At 37.8% G+C, this 21,594-nt stretch overlaps 3 protein-coding genes across 3 annotated transcripts; 1 reads left to right on the top strand and 2 right to left on the bottom strand.

Moving 5' to 3' along the window:
- Nucleotides 1-514: 514 nt before the first annotated feature.
- On the top strand, nt 515-3,611 carry churc1 (churchill domain containing 1). The gene is made up of 4 exons (XM_084090805.1): nt 515-641; nt 941-1,076; nt 1,157-1,227; nt 2,674-3,611. Exons 1-4 carry the CDS (start codon nt 603-605, stop codon nt 2,764-2,766), a joined length of 339 nt encoding a protein of 112 aa, XP_083946931.1. The 5' UTR covers nt 515-602; the 3' UTR covers nt 2,767-3,611.
- A 6-nt stretch (nt 3,612-3,617) lies between these two features.
- On the bottom strand, nt 3,618-13,916 carry ttbk2b (tau tubulin kinase 2b). The gene is made up of 15 exons (XM_084090804.1): nt 13,695-13,916; nt 12,018-12,158; nt 10,864-11,011; nt 10,609-10,682; nt 10,347-10,487; nt 10,102-10,206; nt 9,506-9,571; nt 9,290-9,382; nt 9,090-9,215; nt 8,862-9,019; nt 8,574-8,769; nt 8,133-8,344; nt 7,588-8,041; nt 5,669-6,288; nt 3,618-5,386 (listed from the first exon to the last, which is right to left on the bottom strand). Exons 2-15 carry the CDS (start codon nt 12,084-12,086, stop codon nt 5,068-5,070), a joined length of 2,781 nt encoding a protein of 926 aa, XP_083946930.1. The 5' UTR covers nt 12,087-12,158; nt 13,695-13,916; the 3' UTR covers nt 3,618-5,067.
- Nucleotides 13,917-14,548: 632 nt separating this feature from the next.
- slc35f6 (solute carrier family 35 member F6) lies at nt 14,549-20,355 on the bottom strand. Its single transcript, XM_084090577.1, has 6 exons — nt 20,122-20,355; nt 18,497-18,569; nt 18,152-18,323; nt 17,790-18,005; nt 17,499-17,609; nt 14,549-16,240 (listed from the first exon to the last, which is right to left on the bottom strand). The coding sequence occupies exons 1-6, from the start codon at nt 20,196-20,198 to the stop codon at nt 15,762-15,764; spliced, it is 1,128 nt and encodes a 375-aa protein (XP_083946703.1). The 5' UTR covers nt 20,199-20,355; the 3' UTR covers nt 14,549-15,761.
- Nucleotides 20,356-21,594: the final 1,239 nt, after the last annotated feature.

The following is a 21,594-nucleotide window of genomic DNA, read 5'->3' on the forward strand; positions in this document are numbered from 1 at the left end:
CTCCCCCTAGTGTAGTGGTTCTCAAATTAGTAAAAAATAAAAATAAAAGTCAAATCTGCTAAAATATATATGCGCCACGTCACATTAATTATAATTTCTACTGCAAACAAATTAACTGACACATTTTAGCCGAAAATGAGGAAAAGTCAGATGCTGTAGGATTTCGAATGTTGACCTTTACAATGGTGATGTGGGGCTTCGGAGAAACAATTTGAGGACCAATTCCTGGATGTATCTAATGTTTATTTTGCATTCCAATAGTCATCAAACTTTATTACAAACTATAGCATACACACACAACACACAAAAAATTGATTAAAAAAAGGATTTATGACATTCTATTTTTGTGTACAAATGTAATAAATCTGTAGGGTCACGGGTTTTTTTCTCGTTTTTTTTTTTTTTTTTTTTTTTTACAGTTTATCTCACATTTTTGAACGAAAAAGACAACTATCCTCTCTTTCAATCGCAGATATGATTAACGCACAGATGGGGGCGCTATATCACCAATCCTACAGAGAATTCACAGAAGAAGACGCGAACACGGAAGCGTCTCAGTGCTCTGATCTGTGCTATTAGTTTTCTTAACTGACTGATCCGAAATGTGTACTGGTTGTATGCAGAAACAATATCCCGACAGGGTGAGTTCATGATCATTGTGACTGGCACGCCTCGCGCGAATCCTGCGGCCATATAAGAGGCAAATGCAGCGCATCACTGCACTTATGTTTCCTGAAAAGTTTTGTGCTTAGTAGATAGCCAAACTATCTACGGGCATTAGGCATTTGCCTTTTCTCTTTAATTCATAATTCAAAAGATGAACTTGTTTTGTTTATTTGTGCACTGGGTTCAAGCGAGTATCATTTATTTATTTACATTTATTGACAGTGTTGGACTCAATTGTATTTCAAGTGTTTATTTCATGTGTTATGTGCAATAGGGTAATACCTGTCTCGAGAATGGTTCATATCTCATGAATTTTCTCGGCTGCGCCAACTGTCACCAGCGAGACTTTGTGCTGATCAGTGACAGGACGATCATGAATGAAGATGAGGAGGAGATTGTCACTTACTTGCGTGAGTCACGTCTCATCATTGCATGGACATATTCCGCTGAACGTCTCAGACTGACGTCAAAATTATTTGCTTTTCCTCAGATATGTGCAAGAACTGTGATCATGTCATAGCCAGACATGAATACACCTTCACTGTGGTGGATGACTATCAGGTGAGCCGTGCTCTCAGTTCAGCACTTAAAGAGGTTGTTCCACATTATTGAGCAAGTCAGTTCTCATGCAATATGGGAAGGGAAAAAGATCTTTCTGAAGATAAGAAAATGGTACAATTTAATGCACATGGCATGAAAACAACTAATATTGTGTGAAAACTGAGTGGAGATTATCAAACTATCATAAGATTGTGATTTACAGCACAAGAGAACTTGGTCAGATAAAGGCTTATTAAGGAAAGTTTCTGTCAAAAAAATTAGATGGAACGTGGTGGCCACTCACCAACCATCCAGAAATCCATCAATCTAGATTCTAGATCCAATATGATCAAAGATGGCTGTAAAAATAAATCTGAAAGAATGAATCTTTCATTAAAAAAAAAAAAAAAGCAAAAATCCAACCTTTCATTGAAGTAAAAGAATTGAAAGTGGGGGAGAAATCATATTATGAAATACATGTTTATTCCAAAACACTTTAATGCTGTGGGCCTTTTTTTTTTTTTTTTTTGCTGGAGGTCCTGGACATCTTGTTCAGATACATGGTATCATGGATTCTAGCAAATACCAACAGATAAAAAATCAAAACCTGACGGCCTGTGCTAGAAATCTTATAATGGGCTGTGGTTGGATCTTCCATCAGGACAACGATCTAAAACAAACATCAAAATAAACATAAAAATGTGTGACTGAGCACAAAATGAAGCGTCTGCCATGGCCATCCCAGTCCCTGACCTGAACCCTATAGAAAATGAGTGGGTTAAACTGAAGAGAAGAAGCGCCAACATGGATCTGGGAATCTGAAGGATCTGGAGAGATTCTGTATGGAGGAATGGTCTCTGATCTCTTGTCAGGTGTTCTCCAAACTCATCAGGCATTATAGGAGAAGACTCAGAGCTGTTCTCTTGGAAAAAGGAGGTTGCAAAAAGTATTTAATAAAAGGGTGACTGAATTATGGCTAACGTATTTTGGAGAAAAGCATTTATTTCATAATGTGAGTTTCCCCCCACGTTCAATTATTTTACTTCAATGAAAGGTTAGGTTTTTGAGATAGATAGATAGATAGATAAATAGATATTGCATTAAGTATTAATGATAATAAACATTATACATTATTAATTATCTTATTACTATTGTAATCTAATAATTATTTAGTTATTGTCTCAAAAAGCAGAAGTAACAGTACTTACTAATATTTGCTGAATATCAGTTATTGGATATTTTAACAAAAATCATTTTATTATATCAGTCATGAAAAACAATATTGGCCCATCTCTTATTAAGATAAATTGAACAAATTAGAAAGAAAAAAAATCTTCTGAGCCATACTTTCAAGTTTATGTAAATAGCACAATACATGGATATTAAAATTTTAGGCAAATTAAGAGGATTTGCTTGGTATGTTTAGGTTTTTAAAGGGGATTTTTATATATTATTCTTTTTTTTCAGGAATACACAATGTTGTGTATGCTGTGTGGAAAAGCAGAGGATTCCATCAGTGTTCTGCCAGACGATCCCAGACAAACAGCTCCTCTGTTCTAGAGTATTATCAGGGAATTGTAATCTTTGTAAAGAGCATGGTTATGCATGATGGAGGGAGCCATGAAATATGCAAAGACGACACACTGTCACGATTAATCCAAGAGAATATATTGCAGAATGAATCGTGTTCTTTGTTTCTACTGCTTCAAGAGTGGCGTTAAGGTTCACAGTATGGTTCCGACTCATAAAGACATGAGTTTGAGAGTCATTTACAAATTTTAAACCTAATTAAGAGCCATGGTTCCTTATGCTTGTGTTCATCCCGTGATCATCATGTTTGATTTGCTCACTCTATTAAAAGGAAAGTGTGTATTGTTTCCCATGGTAAAATGCTTTCTCCTATCCCATCTTAAGGCCAATTCACACAGCAACGACAGACGGCAACAGACACTTAATTGGGTTTCGCCGATTGAACATGCTGAATTGGCATTAGAATGTCGGAGAAGTGACGTGCTGTGATCTGACTGTCGGTGCGCTGTGAATTGGGCTTTCATATGCAGTGTTGTTCTGTTGCCAATTAAATGAGTCTGCAGTGGGAATATCTGACTTGCAAGAAATATTAGGTTTAAATGGATTTGCAATTTGTTAACTCTCAGAGAGGATTTTTGTTACTATGCAACACTTACATAGAACATGATTGATTTAGATAGATATAAAAAATAAAAACAAAATAAAAAATCAGATCCCTGCTTGTTATTACTGATACTTACATTTCAGTCTATATGATGTCATACTGTATTTCTAGTGTTAATGCAACAAAATATTTTGTATGCTTTGTCTAAAACTATGAAACAATGCATTTCGTTTATTAAAATATTGACAGCATAATGTCATCACAAAATCAAGCATTTGGTACTCGTACTTATTTATTCCATTAATATGAATACATATACATTCCAACATGGTAACTTTTTTTGCCTGATTGAAATATGTTTGTTAGCAAAATACAGTACATGAAGCATGAGGTGGAATTTCTTTTTCTTAATATATTTATATCTATATACAGTTCAGATTATGTACAAGTCTCATGATGATAGACCAGCCTCCATTCCGCAGTTGTGGGCTTATAATGATGCTTTTAAAGTAAAAGTACTTTCCGAGGACAAAACACGATTCAGAACAAAACAACTATTCTAGCTGCACAGCACACAATGAAGTCGTGGTAATGACTTGGTAGCTACAATACCTTTCTTTGTACATCTCTTTAGACAACTTTCAATTAAATGCCATGACAGAATTCAATCCCAAAATCCACAGAAGCATCTTGGTATAAGCAGCCAATTTCTCATACTGTTCTTCCTGATGTATTCAAGTAATATGGTAATGGGACTATAGTGTTTGAATCAAGAGTTCCTTTAAGGGTCTGTAGTGTTTCACTGCAATATATCGGCAAGTTTCTTACTGATGTTATAACTATTTACAGGGACTGTTAGTATGATATTGCAGGCATGGAAGAGATTATACTTGGCAATTGCAAGGTTGCTGACCCTTAATGTGATGGCGAATTCACTCAGTAGCAAGTAATAAAGCTACATTGTCAGGTACGTAACCACATCCAATAAATAAATAAATACATTCTATAGATGATACAGTTTACAGTACATACATTCCCTGAAATACATATATACACATGCTTGCTCGGACCAGATGTACCTACCGGTATACGTGAATGATATCACATTGTATAGACGGATATGGGTTGAAATGAGCATTTAAGATTAAACTCTTTGACCAATGATTAAAAAAAAAAAAAAAAAGGTTAGAGTATCTGGAGTGCAACTGTTTGACAGAATACAATGAGTTACTAAGTAAAGTGCAGCCCCATTGTTTTCACATTTCAAACAATCTCACTGATAGTGGCAAATAGAAAGTGTTTAAAATCTGACATATGTAAGGAATGTAAACCAGAATGTGCACAAAAAAAAAAAAAAAAACATGAAAAAGAAGATTTAAATGTAACAAAAACAATATATGGCACAAACTATATAGAGTGTAAAATAAATAAATAAAAATAATTGCGATGAAACGCAATGGGCAAGTTTTTAGGACAAAGTTACACAGCGTCAATGGAAAGTTCAGCATGTTAATATTTCATGGTTTCCTAATATGTCAAAAACATGATGCTTTCAAGTAGTCGCAACCAACCGGCAAATACCCGGTCCTTTATCACTCTACTTATCAAAACACCACTTGTAAAAAGGCTACAGTTCACCAGGCTTCATCATGTGGTGTTAAAAGCTACTTTTGAAACCGGTTGTCAAATTACTGACAACTCGCGTCAGCGATTACAAGCTTTTCACTTTATTTGCTCGTTTTGGTTGTGGTTTTGCCCTCAGGACTTCCTGCTCTGACTCTGGTGCAGAACCCTGACCCTTGATTTCCTCGCAAGTCACTGATTCGAGGAGGCGGGGAGGCTGAGCAGCTACTTGGCGACTGGCTGTGACCCCCCTCGAAATGGGAAGGGGAGGAGCTTAGCGAGCGCTGCAGAGAAGAGGCGGTGGTGCACTGGTAACGAGAGGAGCTGACGCCCATCCCACCTCGCTCATGCATGAGCTGAGAGAGGTTGTCCAAGAGGTCCGCGTCACCGGTGCTGCTAGCCCGAATGCGGTAGCGTCTGCGTCTGAAAGGACAATAACATTCAATATCACATTTCAGACTGATTCAAACTAGTATTCGAGTCATTTGTTCATGAATCGAACTGGACCTGGTTGGTCCACTGAACTGGTTATTTTTTGATTATCTAAAAAGAACCAGCACAATAGTTTTCATGGACTACACTCGTTTCATTGTATGTCTGGTTATTGCGTGTAGCCAATGAGGACAACTCAATACAGTGAAACAAGGAAGCTACTAACTTGCTCCATTATGAAAATACTAATTTTGAAATTCTTGCTTCTCTCACCTGTTCTCGCCACCTGTGCGAAGGGGCGGTTTGCCTGGTGGCGGCCGAGGAATAAATCGAGCAGACAGCTGATCCGGTACTAGTGTGGGGCTTATGGGTCTTGGTATTTTACTCTTGCCTGACAGAGGTCCAGAAGAGGAAGACAGAGAGAGCGGCTCCTCCACCTGCCAGTCTGACCCTCGAGAACCGGTGGGAAAGGTGAACCTGTCACGCAGCAACGCTAAGGGGAAGTGCTCACATGACAGCGACAGAGATGGGGAAAGCGGAGCTGGAAAACCCCTGCGAGTCGGAGAGTCCGGGTCACGGACCGGGATGCGACTGGTTCGGGGGGAGAGTTCACGAGGTGATGCCGGAGCAGCATCAACACTGTGACCGGTTGTCTCACCCTGGTTAGGGGTTGAAGGTGTCCCACCGTCAGGACAGCCCGAGTCACTCTCCACATCCTTGTCAGAGGCCTTGACAGAGATAATGTGTTCATCTGGCTTCTGAGGGCTTTTAGAGGGTGAAATAGCTGACACGTGGTCGTGCTCTTTTTCCGCAGCGCCTGATGGATTGTCAGGCTGAGAGTTGTCTCCTGTCTTCTGCTGAGGCTGAATGGGCTGTAGCACTGCACTGGATGACTGAGAAAAGAATAGCATTAAGAGACAAGACATTATTTATGGAGCCCTGCAGAGATAATACTCTTATAAAATGTGTTGTTTTCTTAAAGTACCATCATTTGCTTGGCAAAATATGAGCTCTGGTGAGATTTTCTGAGCCTGCTTCACTTTTGATCTGATGTTTTTGATATACAGTAATGTGTAAATCCAAGCTGCTGGCCAAAATCCGAGACGATGTTGCAGTGAAACTACTGCAATGCACCCATAAACGATCACTACGTACTGCTACAGTTTCCCTTACACAATGAAACATTATGAAAATAAATGTCATTTTCTGTCTTTAATATTTAACATTACAGGTACACTATTGTTCAAAATTTAAGGATTTTTTTTTTTTTTTTTTAAAGAAATGAATACTTTTGTTCAGCAAGGACACATTAAATTGATCAAAAGTGACAGTAAATACATTTATAATATTACAAAAGATTTCTAATTTAAATCAATGCTGTTCTATAAAACTTTCTATTCATCAAAGAATCTTAAAAAAATGTTAATAAAAATATTAAGCAGCACAGATGATTTTTTACAATGATAATAAACAATAAGAAATGCACTAAATCAGCATATGAAGGATCATGTGACACTTAGACTGGAGTAATGGCTGCTAGAAATTCAGCTTGGCTATAACAGGAATGAATTATATTTTAAATATATTAAAATACAACACAGTTTTTTTTTATTGTAGTAATATTTCACAGTATTACTGTTTTTACTATATTTGTTATTAAATAAATGCAGCCCTGGTGAGCATTAACTGTGCATTCACACTGCCGCTGGCGAGAGCGTCAAAGTGGCCGGAAGTCATTCATTTTCAATGTGAACCGGTGGCGAGCGCCAGCGAGGCGAGCTCTTGGATGGTGAGGGCGGCGAGGAGAGTTGAAGTTAGGTCAACTTTATGGTAATGAGCTATGACGCGGTTCGGCGGCAACCAATCGGAATGTAGAAGTCCTCCGCTTGAGAGGATTCCAGAGAACGCAGGAATTCTTTCATCATCATAATCCTAGTGTTATTCCAGCTTATTTGCAGGGTCCACATCACACACGCATTTGGCATAGGTTTTACGAATGCCCTTCCTGACACAACCCAGCACTCCTACAATTTGGAATATCCAATCCACCTAACCTGCATGTCTTTGGGGGAAACCAGAACACCCTCTGACTACCGGCCCCATAAGAGACTTCTTTCAAAAACATTAAAAATCTTACCGACCCCAAACTGAATGCAAATTCTTCTACTCAGAATGTAGCATGAGATATTTACCTGCTCAAGATTAGACCTGCTGAGGTGGACCATTGATGCAGGCTGTATTGTGGGAAGTCTTCTTAATCCAGACAGGCCTATTACGCCAGACAAACCCGGAAGTCTGGCGAATGGAGGTCCAGTGTGGCAGACACCGGTGTGGAATTCTGCTGAGGCAAGGCTGCTAGCACGCTGAGGCAAGGGGTCGGACCAGGTGCGAGGGAGGGCGAGGGGGCTGGAGGAGCGTGGCGAGAGTCCTGAGCGTTCCTCCTCATCTGGTTTAGAGCCAGCTGAACCACTAGCGCCTTCAAGCTCAACTAGAACCCACTCCTGTGAGTCACCCTCTTGAGGGACGGGGCTGAGGTTGACGGCAACGTAACCGCTACTGGCTGCCCCCTCCTCGTCCTCCAAAGAGCCCTGCTCGACCCGACAGACAGACCTGTCTTGGGACATACCTGGCCGCTGCTTGCCTAAACTAATGAGACGAAGAAGGAGAAGTGGTTATGATGTCTCTAGGGACCAAATTCACATTTATAAGGAAGTTCATTAAGACTTTGTTTACTGACTAGGCCTCAAGGAAGCGTTCAATGGTGGGTTTGGGTTCGGGAGTCAGTCTCTTGTCTAGCCCCATGCTCTGGCTATGGCGCATCCTTCTCAGCAGAGGAGCCACGCGGTCGATGAGCAAGGTCTCTGAGCGCACACGTCTGGGAGAGCCCTGGATGGAGCCACTGTTGGGGCTCTGGTTGCCCTCTTTGCTTCGCTCCTCCTCACTAGCCACCTGAATCAGAAACACAAGCTCATGACTACCTTATCAAAAAGCAGAAATACAGCAGTTACCACAATCACAAGATACAGAAAATGGAAAAGAAAATGGCACTGGAACAGTGTTCCCTTCCCTTCAGATATACATTCATATAACCTTTATAATAAAACCCATATAATTTGGGTTATTTCTCATCGCAAGTAACAGAGTGATTAGAATAGCAGTCATGCCATCTGAATAGTACCTTTCTGATTTGCGGCTGAACGTGGTTGAGGTTTCGGTCGCGATTGTGCTCTATATCCTCCCAGACATCCGCACCCTGCGCAGGCTGTGTTGGGATGGGGGTGCAATTATCAGCCTCGCTGAGGCGTTCACCCTGAAGGACGTCCTCTGTGTTCTCACGCTGCAGATCACCCGGGATCACAGAGGCATTGGCCATGCTAGGAGGAAACATTCATTTGACAATGTAGACCTCAAACAGTTTATCTATAGGCTCAATACAGCATTGAATCATTTGATGCTGGATATCTACCCCAAATATGCAGGTGTGAGGCGGGTCAACTGCTGGGCTGTGTTTGTCAGGGTTCCAACATTAAGCGTGTCCTCTGAATCCGTTCTCTCCCAGTCATACGGGTCATTTTCCACCACATTGTAGCTCTTCATACTGTTGTCAAAGACTGACATCAAGAGCTACAACACAATGAGTATGTTAGTGAATGGCTACGCTTACAAAAATCTATGCTAAAGAATGGCTCTGGACCTGATAATCCGGTTTAGTGTAGTAGTCCAGATTGGAGATATGGTCAAGGAAAATGTTAAACTCATCTGGGAGGTGCTTGAGCATGAGGTCATGGTTGTACGTCTCCTTCATATTTCCGACCTGTTCCTATATTGATAGCAGGATTAAGAATACCAGCAGATATTTTATCAATGGAAAATTACAATTTGAGCAGAACTTACTTTATCTTTGATTTTCCTCCACGGTAGCTGACCCACCATGAACTCCACAAGCATATAAAATAATGACCAGAGGTCATCATGTCGACTCATTTCCTTTGAAAATGAAGGATGTGCATTTTAGTGAAATATGAACAAGTAATATGACCTGCTGTGTAAAGGACACCTGATCGGCATCTGCCATTGGCTTGAGAATGTGTGCAAATAGAGAGGAGTTACCTTATTCTTGTGAGCATTAACTGAAGCATAACGGACGGTCCCTCTGAATCCTGCCACTTGTCGTGGCTTTGGACAATAAACAGAATGTGCAGTCATAAGAAAATATATAGAAACACATTACAGGTAAAGTTCAGTCAAAATTCTGACATTGAAATTTAAGTCAATGTTCACTTAAAAAAACTTCACATCCACCTCTACCTCTTTTTTGGTTCATTTACGAGAGTTTGAGTTGTATAATTCTGATTCATAAAAGGATCATTTAGTTCAGTTTTGTGAACCAAAAAAAAAATCATAATCGAAAGACCCATTCGTTCACAAATCATACATCACTGCTTCTCTCATGAGCTCTGAATTCTGACTTAAATTTGGGTTATTTCTCATCCAAATCTTTCGTATGACTTCAGAAGTCTATAATATAAGTAATAGTCATACAGGTTTGGAACAACATGAATGTGAAAGAATGATAACTGAATTTTCATTTTGGGGTGAACTATCCCTTTAATCAACACTAATGCTGTATATGACAATAGCATCCTTAAAAAGACAGAGTGATGTTTCATAAACATAAGCTTTAAAATATATCTGTGATTACTCACTGGACGGACTTCTTGACATGAGTTTGTGAACTGGCGTGCCAACCCAAAATCAAGCATGTAACAGGTTCGGCACGTAATTTTAAGTCGGCCCATTGCGAAGTTGGACTGTTTGAAAAAGAAAAGGTTTGATGATTAGTTTATATAGTCTAAAAAGGAAGAATAAGACATGCCCTGTGAAAAAAAAATTATAATCAATATTAAAAGTGCTTTTATGCCCAGGACTATCTGTGAGAGAGCACACTTACGGGTTTGATGTCTCTATGCAGAAAGCCCACAGAGTGGATGCTCTCGATGGCTTCCAAGATTTGTCGGCCCAGCCTGAGTGTGGTGGAGACACTGAATGTGCCATGGCTCATGGTGCGTCTAAGGTCTGCCAAGTTCCTTCCCTGCAGTTCAATGGACAAACATCACTTCAGGTGACTGAAGTCAGGGTTGTTGAGTAACTATGACTTGTGTGAGATAACGTCCATCAATTCAGACACAAGAATAAATCATCTGACGCCCTACCTGAAGCTCCATAACCACATAGTTGAAGCGGTCATTGCGTCCACAGCCAACAAAACGACAAACATGGTCTTTACCTACAAAATGGTTCAAAATAAAGAAAAAGAGAATGTTATATATACAAATCCATTTGTTTGTTTTTTAAATGTAATACTGTTTTTGCCCATAATAGAGTAGCACTGTAGCACACAGAGCTTCTTAATTTAGCGTCTTCATGTTTGTTTAATATACGCCTTAAACGTCTGTCTTCATCTTTACCCTGAAGTCTTTTCAAAACTGCAACTTCCATCTTCAGGACCTGTTTGGGCTGCTGGGCAGACTCCACTTTCAGAGCCACATTGACCTGGTTCACCTGGTCCAGGACTTCATAGATCTCGCCAAAACCACCCCCACCAATCTTCTTCAACTAAACAGGAAAGGAAAACTTGGAATGAATGAAACTAAATACACTATTGTTCAAAAATGTGTGGTCGGTAAGATTTTTTATTGTTTTTGGAAGTCTCTTATGCTCACCAAGACTGCACTTATTTGATCAAAAATATAGTAACATTGTGAAATATTATCATTTAAAAATAAGGTTTTCTATTTTTTTATACATTTAAAAATGTAATTTATTCCTGTGATGGCAAAGCTGTATTTGCAGCATCATTACTCCAGTCTTCAGTGTCACATGATCCTTCAGCATTCATTCTAATATGCTGATTTGCAGCTCAAGAAACATTTCTTATTATCAATGTTGAAAACAGCTGCACTGCTTAAAGGTATAGTGGAGGATCTTTCCGAATTTTAGATAAGACCCGCCCTCTCCACTTTTTGAATAAGTTTGATTGATTCACCAGAATGATTGACAATTAGGAGGACCAATAGTATAGGTGATCCACCCGGAAGTAAAAAATCCTCCGCTATACCGTTAATATTTTTATGAAAAATGTGATACATTTTGTTTTTCAGAATTCTTTTATGCATAGAATGTTCAAAAGAACAGCATTTATTTGAAATAAAAATAATGTCTTTACTGTCACTTTTGATAAATTTAATGCATTTTATAAAAATAATGCATTTTTTCCAAGCTTTCAAACTTGTGTTGGAGAACAGATGTTACATGACAGCTCTGTTCAGGCATGAAATAAAATGTCCTAGCAAAACAACAATTTTGTCATGAAATAAAATGCTGTGTCTCGTGACTATTTGTCAGCATGTTGTACAGTTTTCCGTGCTGATGTCAGCACAGCTCAACACACCTGCAGTGTATCGTTTGACTGGGCTCAAAAGGAACAAATCCCCTTGTCTGTGCAGAAGTTTGCATAAAGGAATCTGACAGCTATCAGAGCATCTCTACGAAACTAACAGTGAGTCTCTGAATAGTTCTGAAGCCTTGTCCTCCTAAATACAGCTCCTTCAAAAGAACTCACCACTTTCCATCGCTCCCGGACCATGCTCCCGACAGCCAAGATATCAGCCTGCTCCACTGTTCCACTCATCCTGATGCTCAAGAGTGGACTGAGCACACTCAGAGAAGCTCTACACCTCACATCAGTGAGCTCGGGTCCTCACTGAAAATCACAGTAAGATCAGAAAAACATCAAGTCTTCATTTAGTTGGAACTGCAGGTCAGGGTTACAGCAGAAATTAAAGCCCCCAGAGAAGTTTGCAGACATAAGAGGGATTCATTTGCCTAAGATGGCTGTAGATGTGACAAAAATGATGTGCATTTTATTGGCTGCATCCATTAGGTGGGCCTTCTGTAAAGGCCCGCTAAACTATATGAATCTAAAGACAATCTAAGGTTGTCTTTTAAACAGAAGACAAGATATGTAAAAGAAGCTGCCCTGGTTCTTTGACTCTCATTGCTAGGGTGCAGAGCAAAACTGATGGAGCTAAATACAGTCAAATCCTTGAGGAACAGGCTTACTGTAGGCCTGGAACAAGAATAAAATCGGCAAGACACTGACTCTGACAGATTATGTTTCCCTATCTAAATCACAAAGACTACAAAATACTAGCTTCATTATTTTATATGGCTGCCTAGTTATAAGAACCTCGGCTCTGATGTTAACTATAAGAAAAAAACGAGCCTAAATGCATATCGAGAAACATTCTACAACTTATTTACCACTCCTAAGACTTGTAGATAATGTGCATTATCTTGAATAATATATGTATTATTTTTTGTATATTATGCATAGTATTATACTGTCAATAATTGACTGCAGTGTTATGTCATATGGTGTGTAGTGACAATAAAGTGATTTGATTTATGTCACAGGCCAAATGCAAAAAAATATGTAAATTGTCAAGTTTTTTTCCCCCATTCGGACAAACACAAAATTGCTTAAATATATAAACTCTAAAATTAACAATTTTTTAAAATGTTTATACATATTGTTCTGTAAGGCTTTGGCAAGTGTTACAGCAATAGGTTTGGCAATAAGTATGACAAAATTGATGTATACGTTTTAAAAATGTATATAAAAATTTGAAGAAGAAAAAAAACAACAACAAAAATGTTCACTGTAGTTTAAAATATAACATTATAATTGACACAATTCTATTAAAAGGCTTTTACTCAGGATTTAGTCATTAAATCCGTACTAAACTATCAATACTATAATGTTTCCCCCAGCAGTCAGAAATGATGGATGACAGTCTGCATGCAGTAACGTTACTGTTTTAATAAGGATCATCTTAAGGGTGGCTGCAGCCGGCCTCTTTATTAGCTGGATGTGTAAATGAATTGTGAGCATTTTAGCTTATGCTAACATCCACAAGCTACGTTGAAAACTGCCGCTGTCTTGTAGATGTTGGTTGAGTCTTTCTCTGCCCTTACCGCATCCAGTGATAACAGAAGGAGACGTAGGACAAGGCTAGCTAAAGCTAAAGCATCAGCCAGAGCCAAATCATTGTACAAAACAGCGCAATGAAACGGTACCGCGCTAGCTAATTAGCCAAACATATGCGCCTCAACATACAGCTATTATTGAACATACGGTTGCCAGGTTACACATAGTGACAGCTGTAATCCCGTTTATAATGCGGACTAGCTCGCTAAGCACGCGCTCATTCAGGTACCCGGTGTGTGTGTACATTACCTCTGTCTGCAGCAGCGGACCAAGATGTTTCCCAAGACCTCAGAACATCTTCTTTTGTTCTATAGACCATGATGATATGAAATGTTGGACATAATAATCCCATAACGTTTAGAAACATAAAATAACGACCGAAGTTCACGTTATCTGCTTCACTTCTATCAGCAGTGGCCGCTCGATGACTGAGCGAGCGGACCGATAATGTGACGTCACATCTGGTCGATTGGGTTTGATCCATAGACTGTAACAAATATGATCCCAAACATCGTTTAGATTTTTGGACTGACTTTAAAATAGACATGACAAAAAAATTAAACAGATGTCTTAATTTAGAACCTCATGACATTTTACTTTGTTTCCAAAACCCATATTTTTGTGAAAAACAAAATTATATCATTAATCTTTTAATTATTTTGGCGAAGTTTTATATTCACAAGACAAAAATAACTCAAAAGAAACCCTCCTATATTACCTTTTATAACACTGATCTCACAATATACTTAGAAACTCTTTCAAACATGAGATCACAAAACAAAAAGCTTATAAAAACAATACAAATTTTAAAGCTTTTCAAATACATATAACTGCCCTGATATTATAAACTTTTATTTCTGTATTTATTATTTATTTTATTATTATTATTATTATTATTATGTACATTTATACTTTAGTTGTTGTTGTTATTCTTTGGTTTATATATTTTGAATTGTATTTACAATGCCGTGTATTCATTTTGTTTTCTGTTGCATTGTACTTGAAATGTTTGCAATTTAACAAAAAAAAAAACATTGTTTAGAACAATAACACACACATACACATATATATATATAGTTACATGAGTTAACATGAACTAACAGTTAAAAACACTTGTGCATTTATTAATTTTAATTAATGTTAAGTTGCATCTGTTAGTATTATTTAATGAACTTTACATAGTATTATTTAATGAGTTAACACGAACTAACAATGAACAGTTGTATTTCATATTAACTAACATTAACAAAGGTTAATAAATACTGTTACAAATGTATTGCTCACAGTAAGTTAATGCATTAACTAATGCAACTTTTTTTTTAAGTGTTACCATTTCTGCAATCATTTGTATTGATAGGCATTGTTTTAAACTTTGCATTGGGATATTGTGCTCACACACTAAAAATATGTTGTGCAATAGTTGTACATATATGTAAGCGAAAAATGTCCATTAAAAATTACAAAATTATCATAATCTTGGTTCATACAGCATTTTCATTGTAGCATTAACCCATTTAGTAGATCAATGTCCGTTTTGAATGTTCCCAGACACTGGCAATAGTTTTGTTACACATGCAGTAGATGTAATTGATCTGAGTGAAACAGTTCTGTCTTCTTCATGTTAATTTCAAGTACCACAAACAGATGCATCCACAATGTAAAAAATGTTTCTGACAAGAATGTGAGAGGAATTTATACATTCATGCAGAGGGAACTGCAGTCAATCAAATGGAACACAGAAGATATCATTGCTTGCACCTCACTATGAAAAAAACTTCTTTTTTCTTTTCTTTTTTTTTTATAAACCAAGAAACTACCATGGACTAAAAGAAGATTTTCTTGTCAGTACATAATACCCGTTTCACAGATAATTAATAGTATTCCTCAAATAAAATTATTAGAGAAATAATGTGCTCCCAACAACAGCACATCATGTAACAACAAAAAAAATAATAATAATTTGTTTTGAAACCTATAAAACACAAAATTAAAAACATTAAAATATTACCGGTATTCTAAGATTTTTGTTGTTGTTGTTGTATTAAAATCATGTAAAAATTATTTGTTTCCATCCCTTTCATAAAGTGATAATCTGCATACAAAACCATTTTAAAAATCTAAGCATCACTATCCCTTTTTTTCTTATACAGTTGAGAAATGCCCACAAACATGGCATTAAGCAATAAGTAGTGATGGTTCCCAAATATTGATTCATACTTCTAAAACAACACTAAAATGTGATTCTCTCTTAAAATGGAAACAACTGTTAAAACTGAGAGAATTCTTTGTGGACAGCATTTTGTCCAACGTCTAAAATTAGCTATCCTGGGTGGCTTTTCCTCCACCAAGCAGTCTCTCTCTTTCCGGAGTGTCTCCCTCCTCTGCTCTCTGCTCTCTAGGGCAGCAGGGAAGTTTGTCCATCAAGGGTTTGTGGAGTCCATTGTACATTGCTGTACCCACGAGTAGGATGATGAAGCCCAGAATCTGTAGGCCCTGAAATTTCTCCCAACCCAGCGCCAGACTCACCACCCAGATGACTAGAGTACGCAGACTGTCCAGCACCATGCGAGTGGTGGCACTTATCTCTTTAGTGACGCTGATGCCGGCGAAGTTAAAGAAGGCGATGCTCACGGTGTTCCCCAGCAGTGCCAGCATAATGAGAGGCTTATGGCCAATCTGACAGAAGGCGTCCAGGGCGTCTTCAAGGACCTGCCGTGGGTTATCTGCAAAACTGCCCACATGGATGTAGAACATCGGGATGAGGAGGAGAGAGAGGATGACAAATCCAAAAAAACCTGAGAAACACACAGAGAGAGGACAACTAAGACACTTGGAAAGAGGCAAGTCTTGCTTAACTGACAACTTTTTTTAAATAAACATTAAAATTGCATCTGTTTGTCAGTAGATGTTCATTAGTAACAATAGCATATTTGATTGCATTTTTCCTGATTTCAAAGGAAAGAGGAGGACTGAAAGTCAAATAACCTCAGATATTACTCATCTGTAAGGGTGCTGACAGATAAGTCAATCACAGACTTTTAGGGGGGCTTTAAGATGAAAGAGGTCTCAAGCTCCCCTAAATAGGGTCCAGCAACACATATGGTAATGACAACATTTGGTTGTATGATCAACATTGCTTCTTTTATCTTTACTACATTTTATTGCTGATGTAATCTTAACAGTTAGCTTTTTCCAGCAATTCAAGTTGATTTGATCAAAAATGACAATTTTTTTTAATGCTGTTCTTTTAAACATTCTACTCATTAAAAAAAATCCTACTATCCTACTAAAACTATTTTCCACATGGATAATAAATGTTTCTTGAACACCACATTAGCATATTAGTATAATTTCTGAAGGATCGTGTGAGGCTGAAGACACATGATCGTAACTGATAGAAAACAGTTATTTTTAAATTGTAATAAAATGTCACAATATTCCTGTATTATTTTTTTTTGTTTTTATCTTCCTGACCCCAAACCTTTGAACTGTATTGGATGAAGTGAGACTATAATCATTATGACAACATTATTATTAAGTAGCATCAAAATATTTGGCTCAAACTAGTCATTAGCTATATGTGACCAAAACCACAAAACCAGTCACATGGATCAATTTGTTGAAATTGAGATTTATACATAATCTGAAAGCTGAATAAATGAGCTTTCCATTGATGTATGGTTTGTTATGATAGGACAATATTGGTCGAGATACAACTATTTGAAGATCTGGAATCTGAGGGTGCAAAAAAAAAAAACGAAACACTGAGAAAATCGCCTTTAAAGTTGTCCATTTATGTTCACGATTGTGCTGCATTCACTCACAAAAATAAATGTTTTATATATTTACAGTAGGAAATTTACAAAATATCTTCATGGAACATGATCTTTACTTAATATCCTAATGATTTTTGGCATAAAAGAAAAATCGATAATTTTGACCCATACAATGTATTGTTGGCTATTGCCACAAATATACCTGTGCGACTCATGACTGGTTTTGTGATCCAGGGTCACATATATGGTAATTGATTAAAAATGACTAAATCTTTACCTTCAGTCCCAACAGCCTTCAGTGGATGCACATTGTGCTTGTAAACAAACTTCTCCTCCAAGACCATCTGGACTGAAACAATAATCTGTGCCATGATGATCAAAAGGTCCCCTATAAAACAAAACCAATGGATGATCAGTGATACAATCCAATCAGCTACAAATGCAAGATACAATAAGGTAAAAGGAAAATATCCTGATAAACAGCTCATGAGAGGATTTTCCGACTTGTAGACAAAGACAAAGTACATTATTCTGTATGATTGAAAGCAAATGGCAGCACTAGAATTACCTGTGATAACCTCACTGAGCTTATGGGAGTCATTCCCATGGCCGTTTAGAAAGTCAGAAAGTCCAACCACCACCAGACCAAGGATGGTGACTAGGATCCCAATCCACTGGCTGGGCTGCAGACGCCGTCCTAAGAACGCCACAGACAGCAGTCCGGTGAAGATGATCACAGCTCCTCGCAGCATCTGGAAACTGGAGGCGCTGGTCATGTTCAGTGCTAGAGATATGAAGAAAGAGGAAGGAAATCTTCTTAAAACTCAATGGATGTTTTTAGATAATATAAGTATAAACTTATATAGTTTTAAAGTAGATCTCTGCACACTGTCCAACTCAAATTAAAGTAAAAAGACTATTGACACTCACCAATATACATGATGGACGTTCCCAACATGTCACAAAGGGCAGGGGGGAGGAAAAGCAGGGGGTTGAAACTCTGGCCTGGTTCCATGGTGGGCTCCGGTCTGCGCCGATCATAACAAAGGAGAATGTGGAACACCACCAGGCAGGACAGCTCTCCCAAAAACATTCCCACAGCCTGGAAGGAGTCATGTATTATTAGGGTGCATGCAGGAAACCAGTTCTCACTTTGTTAAAACATAAGATAGTACTTCAGTTCTCTGCTGAGCTACTGAAAAAATGTGCTCTAAGGGGAAGTTTGATGTGAATAGCGTGTCGTGTATCTTGGTGAGGTTAACTGAATTTCATTACCTGTACAAAAGGGTGGGAGAAGGTATGATCTGGGGTACCATAACATCCAGGTGCAGAGAACATGTCAGCCCATCTAGAAGATTAACAGATTCATCTCATTAAAGGTCATGATGAGTGTCATTTTTCTGTATTAAAATTCCTTAACTTAAAGGAATACTCCACTTTTTTTAGAAATAGGCTCATTTTACAACTCGCCCAGAGTTAAACAGTTGTGTTTTACCGCTTTCGAATCCATTCAGCCGATCTCCGGGTCTTGCGGCACCACTTTTAGCATAGCTTAGCATAGATCATTGAATCGGACAGGACCATTAGCATCTCTCTCAAAAAAATGACCAAAGAGTTTCAATATTTTTCCTATTTAAAACTTGACTCTTCTGTAGTTACATCGTGTACTAAGACCGACGGAAAATGTAAAGTTGCGATTTTCTAGGCTGATATGGCTAGGAACTATACTCTCATTCCTGCGTAATAATCAAGAAACTTTGTACCATGAGTGCAGCAGGCGTAATGATATGACGCAGCGCCTGAAAATAGTCCCCAGCTCAGTAACTTACAACGTGACCGGGACTAAGTTTGTCTAACCTATTAGACCTATTTTCAGGCGCTGCGTCATATCATTACGCTTATCATTATTAGAGTATCCCTTTAATATGCAGTATAACTATAAATAAGGCACTCATGGCAAACATTAGCTCAACAATGGCTAAGATTTTGGATCTGTTTGTCCAAACAATGGTGGAAATACAACTTATTTGGGAAACCTGTTATATTTATTAATAATAATAATAAACATTTATCTGTATAGCATTTGTCATACATGAAATTATGATTATTAGTAATAATGAGCATTTCCATACCACACATCTATCTTTCACCAGCCAGTCACTGTAAGTTTAATAAGTAACTATGCACATGGTACAATAATGTCACTTTTACAACCATGAAGTGACAATTCATGACCTCACGACAAAGAAAAGACTAGATTTAACAAATTTAGCAAGACCCAGAAGCATCAACACCATCAGTGTCAGTTTTTCAGCAGAAATGGAGTGAAACTGTGGTATCAAATATCGTCTGCCTAGAAACATCAAGCATCTGTTTTAGACACAAAGCTGTATCAAGTTACTTAACAGTATTTTGTGGCAGACAGCTTCGTTCTTGACGAGAAGGACAACTTAAATCCGACTGTAAGTTATTTAATGCTGCGGTGGCACTATTGACTAATAGTCACAAGTGTTTTGGTGGCAAAATTGCTGATTTTGCAGCATCAACATGTCACGAAACAGCGGATCATTACAACTGCACGCGAGTCATGTAATCATCTTGTTCTAAAAAGTGCAATTTTCAACTTTATAGGTGAATTCATACAGTGCCACTAAAAAGTTCAATCAAAAGGGTTCATCTTTCTTTAGTCTTGTTTGTGTTAACATTCATTTAAAATTAATTTAGACAATACAATTACATGTATTCACAAACAATGAGGACACGATGTACAGTTTTGTGAAAGACAACGAGAAAACATCCTTGTCTGCTCTATTAATAGAGTAAAAAATGTGGGGCAACTAATAAAAGTGAGCAAAAATAACATGTAAACAATCATAATCTAGTGCGTGCGTGCTACTTACTTTGCGGATAGTGTGTTAAGAGAGCCTGTGATGAGCATCAGACCGGCGAGAAAGAGCTGATATTTTGTCCAAGCCATGGTGAGTGTGGGACTGAGTGAGTGAAGGCGAACATCAGACACTCAAGGCACACTGTCTTGAGATGGGTCTCTTTTGCTGATGATGACTAGCTATCTGAACAGGTCGTTCCCCTGTATGCAAAATGCAAATCACATGATGGCGATCATGTGACACACCAGCTGACGCTTTATTTCCGCAGACTTCTCAAAAGTGCGCAGATCTTGCTACATTATTTACGAATGATAATCGTTTCAAAGTGATATTCTCTCCAGTCCTACTATTATAGATAAATTAGCTAAATTTAGTATTCTTAAATATAAGTCTATGTTTTTAAAGTCATAAGTTAATTCCTAAAAACAATTATTATGTTAAAATAAGAAAGCTGTAAAATTTGTTTCTATTTGTAAACATTTCCATATTTTTATTGAAATTTTTGTAGTTTTATTTATTTATTTTTTATGTTTATTCAATGTACCCTTCCCACAATAAAAAATAACAATACAATTAAATGTAAAAAGCTGTGTTTTACACATAGACTGTAAAAAATAGGTTTTACAGTAAAAAACTGTAAAAAAAAAAGATCTTACAGTAAAATCTGCACAGATCTAGCTGTTTTAATATGACATATGAATCATATATAAGGAGCAACAGTCATTTGTGAATAATAATGATGACAAACTACAGTATGTGAGACTACGACTACTGTTCCCTGACCTGTTGGCAAAATAATAATAATTTTTAATAATAATTAACAAATTAATATTTTACTCAACAGTATTAGATTAGTAGCTTTTGAACTAGAACATTTTATTTAACTCAAGAGACGATATTATTTGTTGAATTCTTATAAAAAGGTTTCTTTGTTTCTCAAATGTTTTTGTTGTTTTGTGGGGATTTTGAATCACTGACTCGATTCCTTTGAAACCGTTTATGAAAAATATTATTTCAGATTCGTTAGTTCATATTCTTTTACGTACGCCAGTAGGTGGCGACACGTGTTTGTTGTAAGAGTAAGAGTCCTTGAATCTTCCACTCCGATTCGTAAAAAAGTTTTTATTTTTTTGTTATGATGTCTCGTTCAGGTGGTCAGCAGATTTTCGTGACTCTCATTCAGTGTCGCTAAGAGTCAGTCTAGCAGTAGTCTCGCGTAGCCAGACCTTCAGACTGACGGCTGAAGGTCTGGAATTCATAGCAGCTTTCTTTGGCCAAGGCCCGCCCATAAGGCCGTTTGACCGACATGTCAAACAACCAATTACAGTTCGTTTCGTTCAGTGTCACGTTTCGTTGCGTGGAAATGTCCCCACAACAACAGATCGGCGTGCAACCATAGACTGCAACAAGTCAGTCAGCATAGAAAATCAAAGAAGGAGAAGAAAACAAGCAGTAAGTCATTGATCTGTTTGTCCACGTATAACA

This window comes from Abramis brama, assembly GCF_963993115.1.
Source record: "Abramis brama genome assembly, chromosome: 18".
Taxonomy (NCBI): Eukaryota; Metazoa; Chordata; class Actinopteri; order Cypriniformes; family Leuciscidae; genus Abramis; species Abramis brama.

What these genes read in the sequence shown, in the direction of transcription:
- churc1 (XM_084090805.1), top strand. Translation starts at nt 603, where the DNA reads ATGTGTACTGGTTGTATGCAGAAACAATATCCCGACAGG. An exon ending in AGAAACAATATCCCGACAGG is followed by an intron (nt 642 to 940) that starts GTGAGTTCATGA and finishes TATGTGCAATAG; the next exon opens with GGTAATACCTGTCTCGAGAA. An exon ending in GGAGATTGTCACTTACTTGC is followed by an intron (nt 1,077 to 1,156) that starts GTGAGTCACGTC and finishes GCTTTTCCTCAG; the next exon opens with ATATGTGCAAGAACTGTGAT.
- ttbk2b (XM_084090804.1), bottom strand. Translation starts at nt 12,086, where the DNA reads ATGAGTGGAACAGTGGAGCAGGCTGATATCTTGGCTGTCGGGAGCATG. An exon ending in CATGTCAAGAAGTCCGTCCA is followed by an intron (nt 9,572 to 10,101) that starts GTGAGTAATCAC and finishes TATTGTCCAAAG; the next exon opens with CCACGACAAGTGGCAGGATT. An exon ending in ACACTAAACCGGATTATCAG is followed by an intron (nt 9,020 to 9,089) that starts GTCCAGAGCCAT and finishes ATTGTGTTGTAG; the next exon opens with CTCTTGATGTCAGTCTTTGA.
- slc35f6 (XM_084090577.1), bottom strand. Translation starts at nt 20,198, where the DNA reads ATGGCTTGGACAAAATATCAGCTCTTTCTCGCCGGTCTGATGCTCATC. An exon ending in CTTAACACACTATCCGCAAA is followed by an intron (nt 18,570 to 20,121) that starts GTAAGTAGCACG and finishes TTAATCTTCTAG; the next exon opens with ATGGGCTGACATGTTCTCTG. An exon ending in GAAGGCTGTTGGGACTGAAG is followed by an intron (nt 16,241 to 17,498) that starts GTAAAGATTTAG and finishes TGTGTTTCTCAG; the next exon opens with GTTTTTTTGGATTTGTCATC.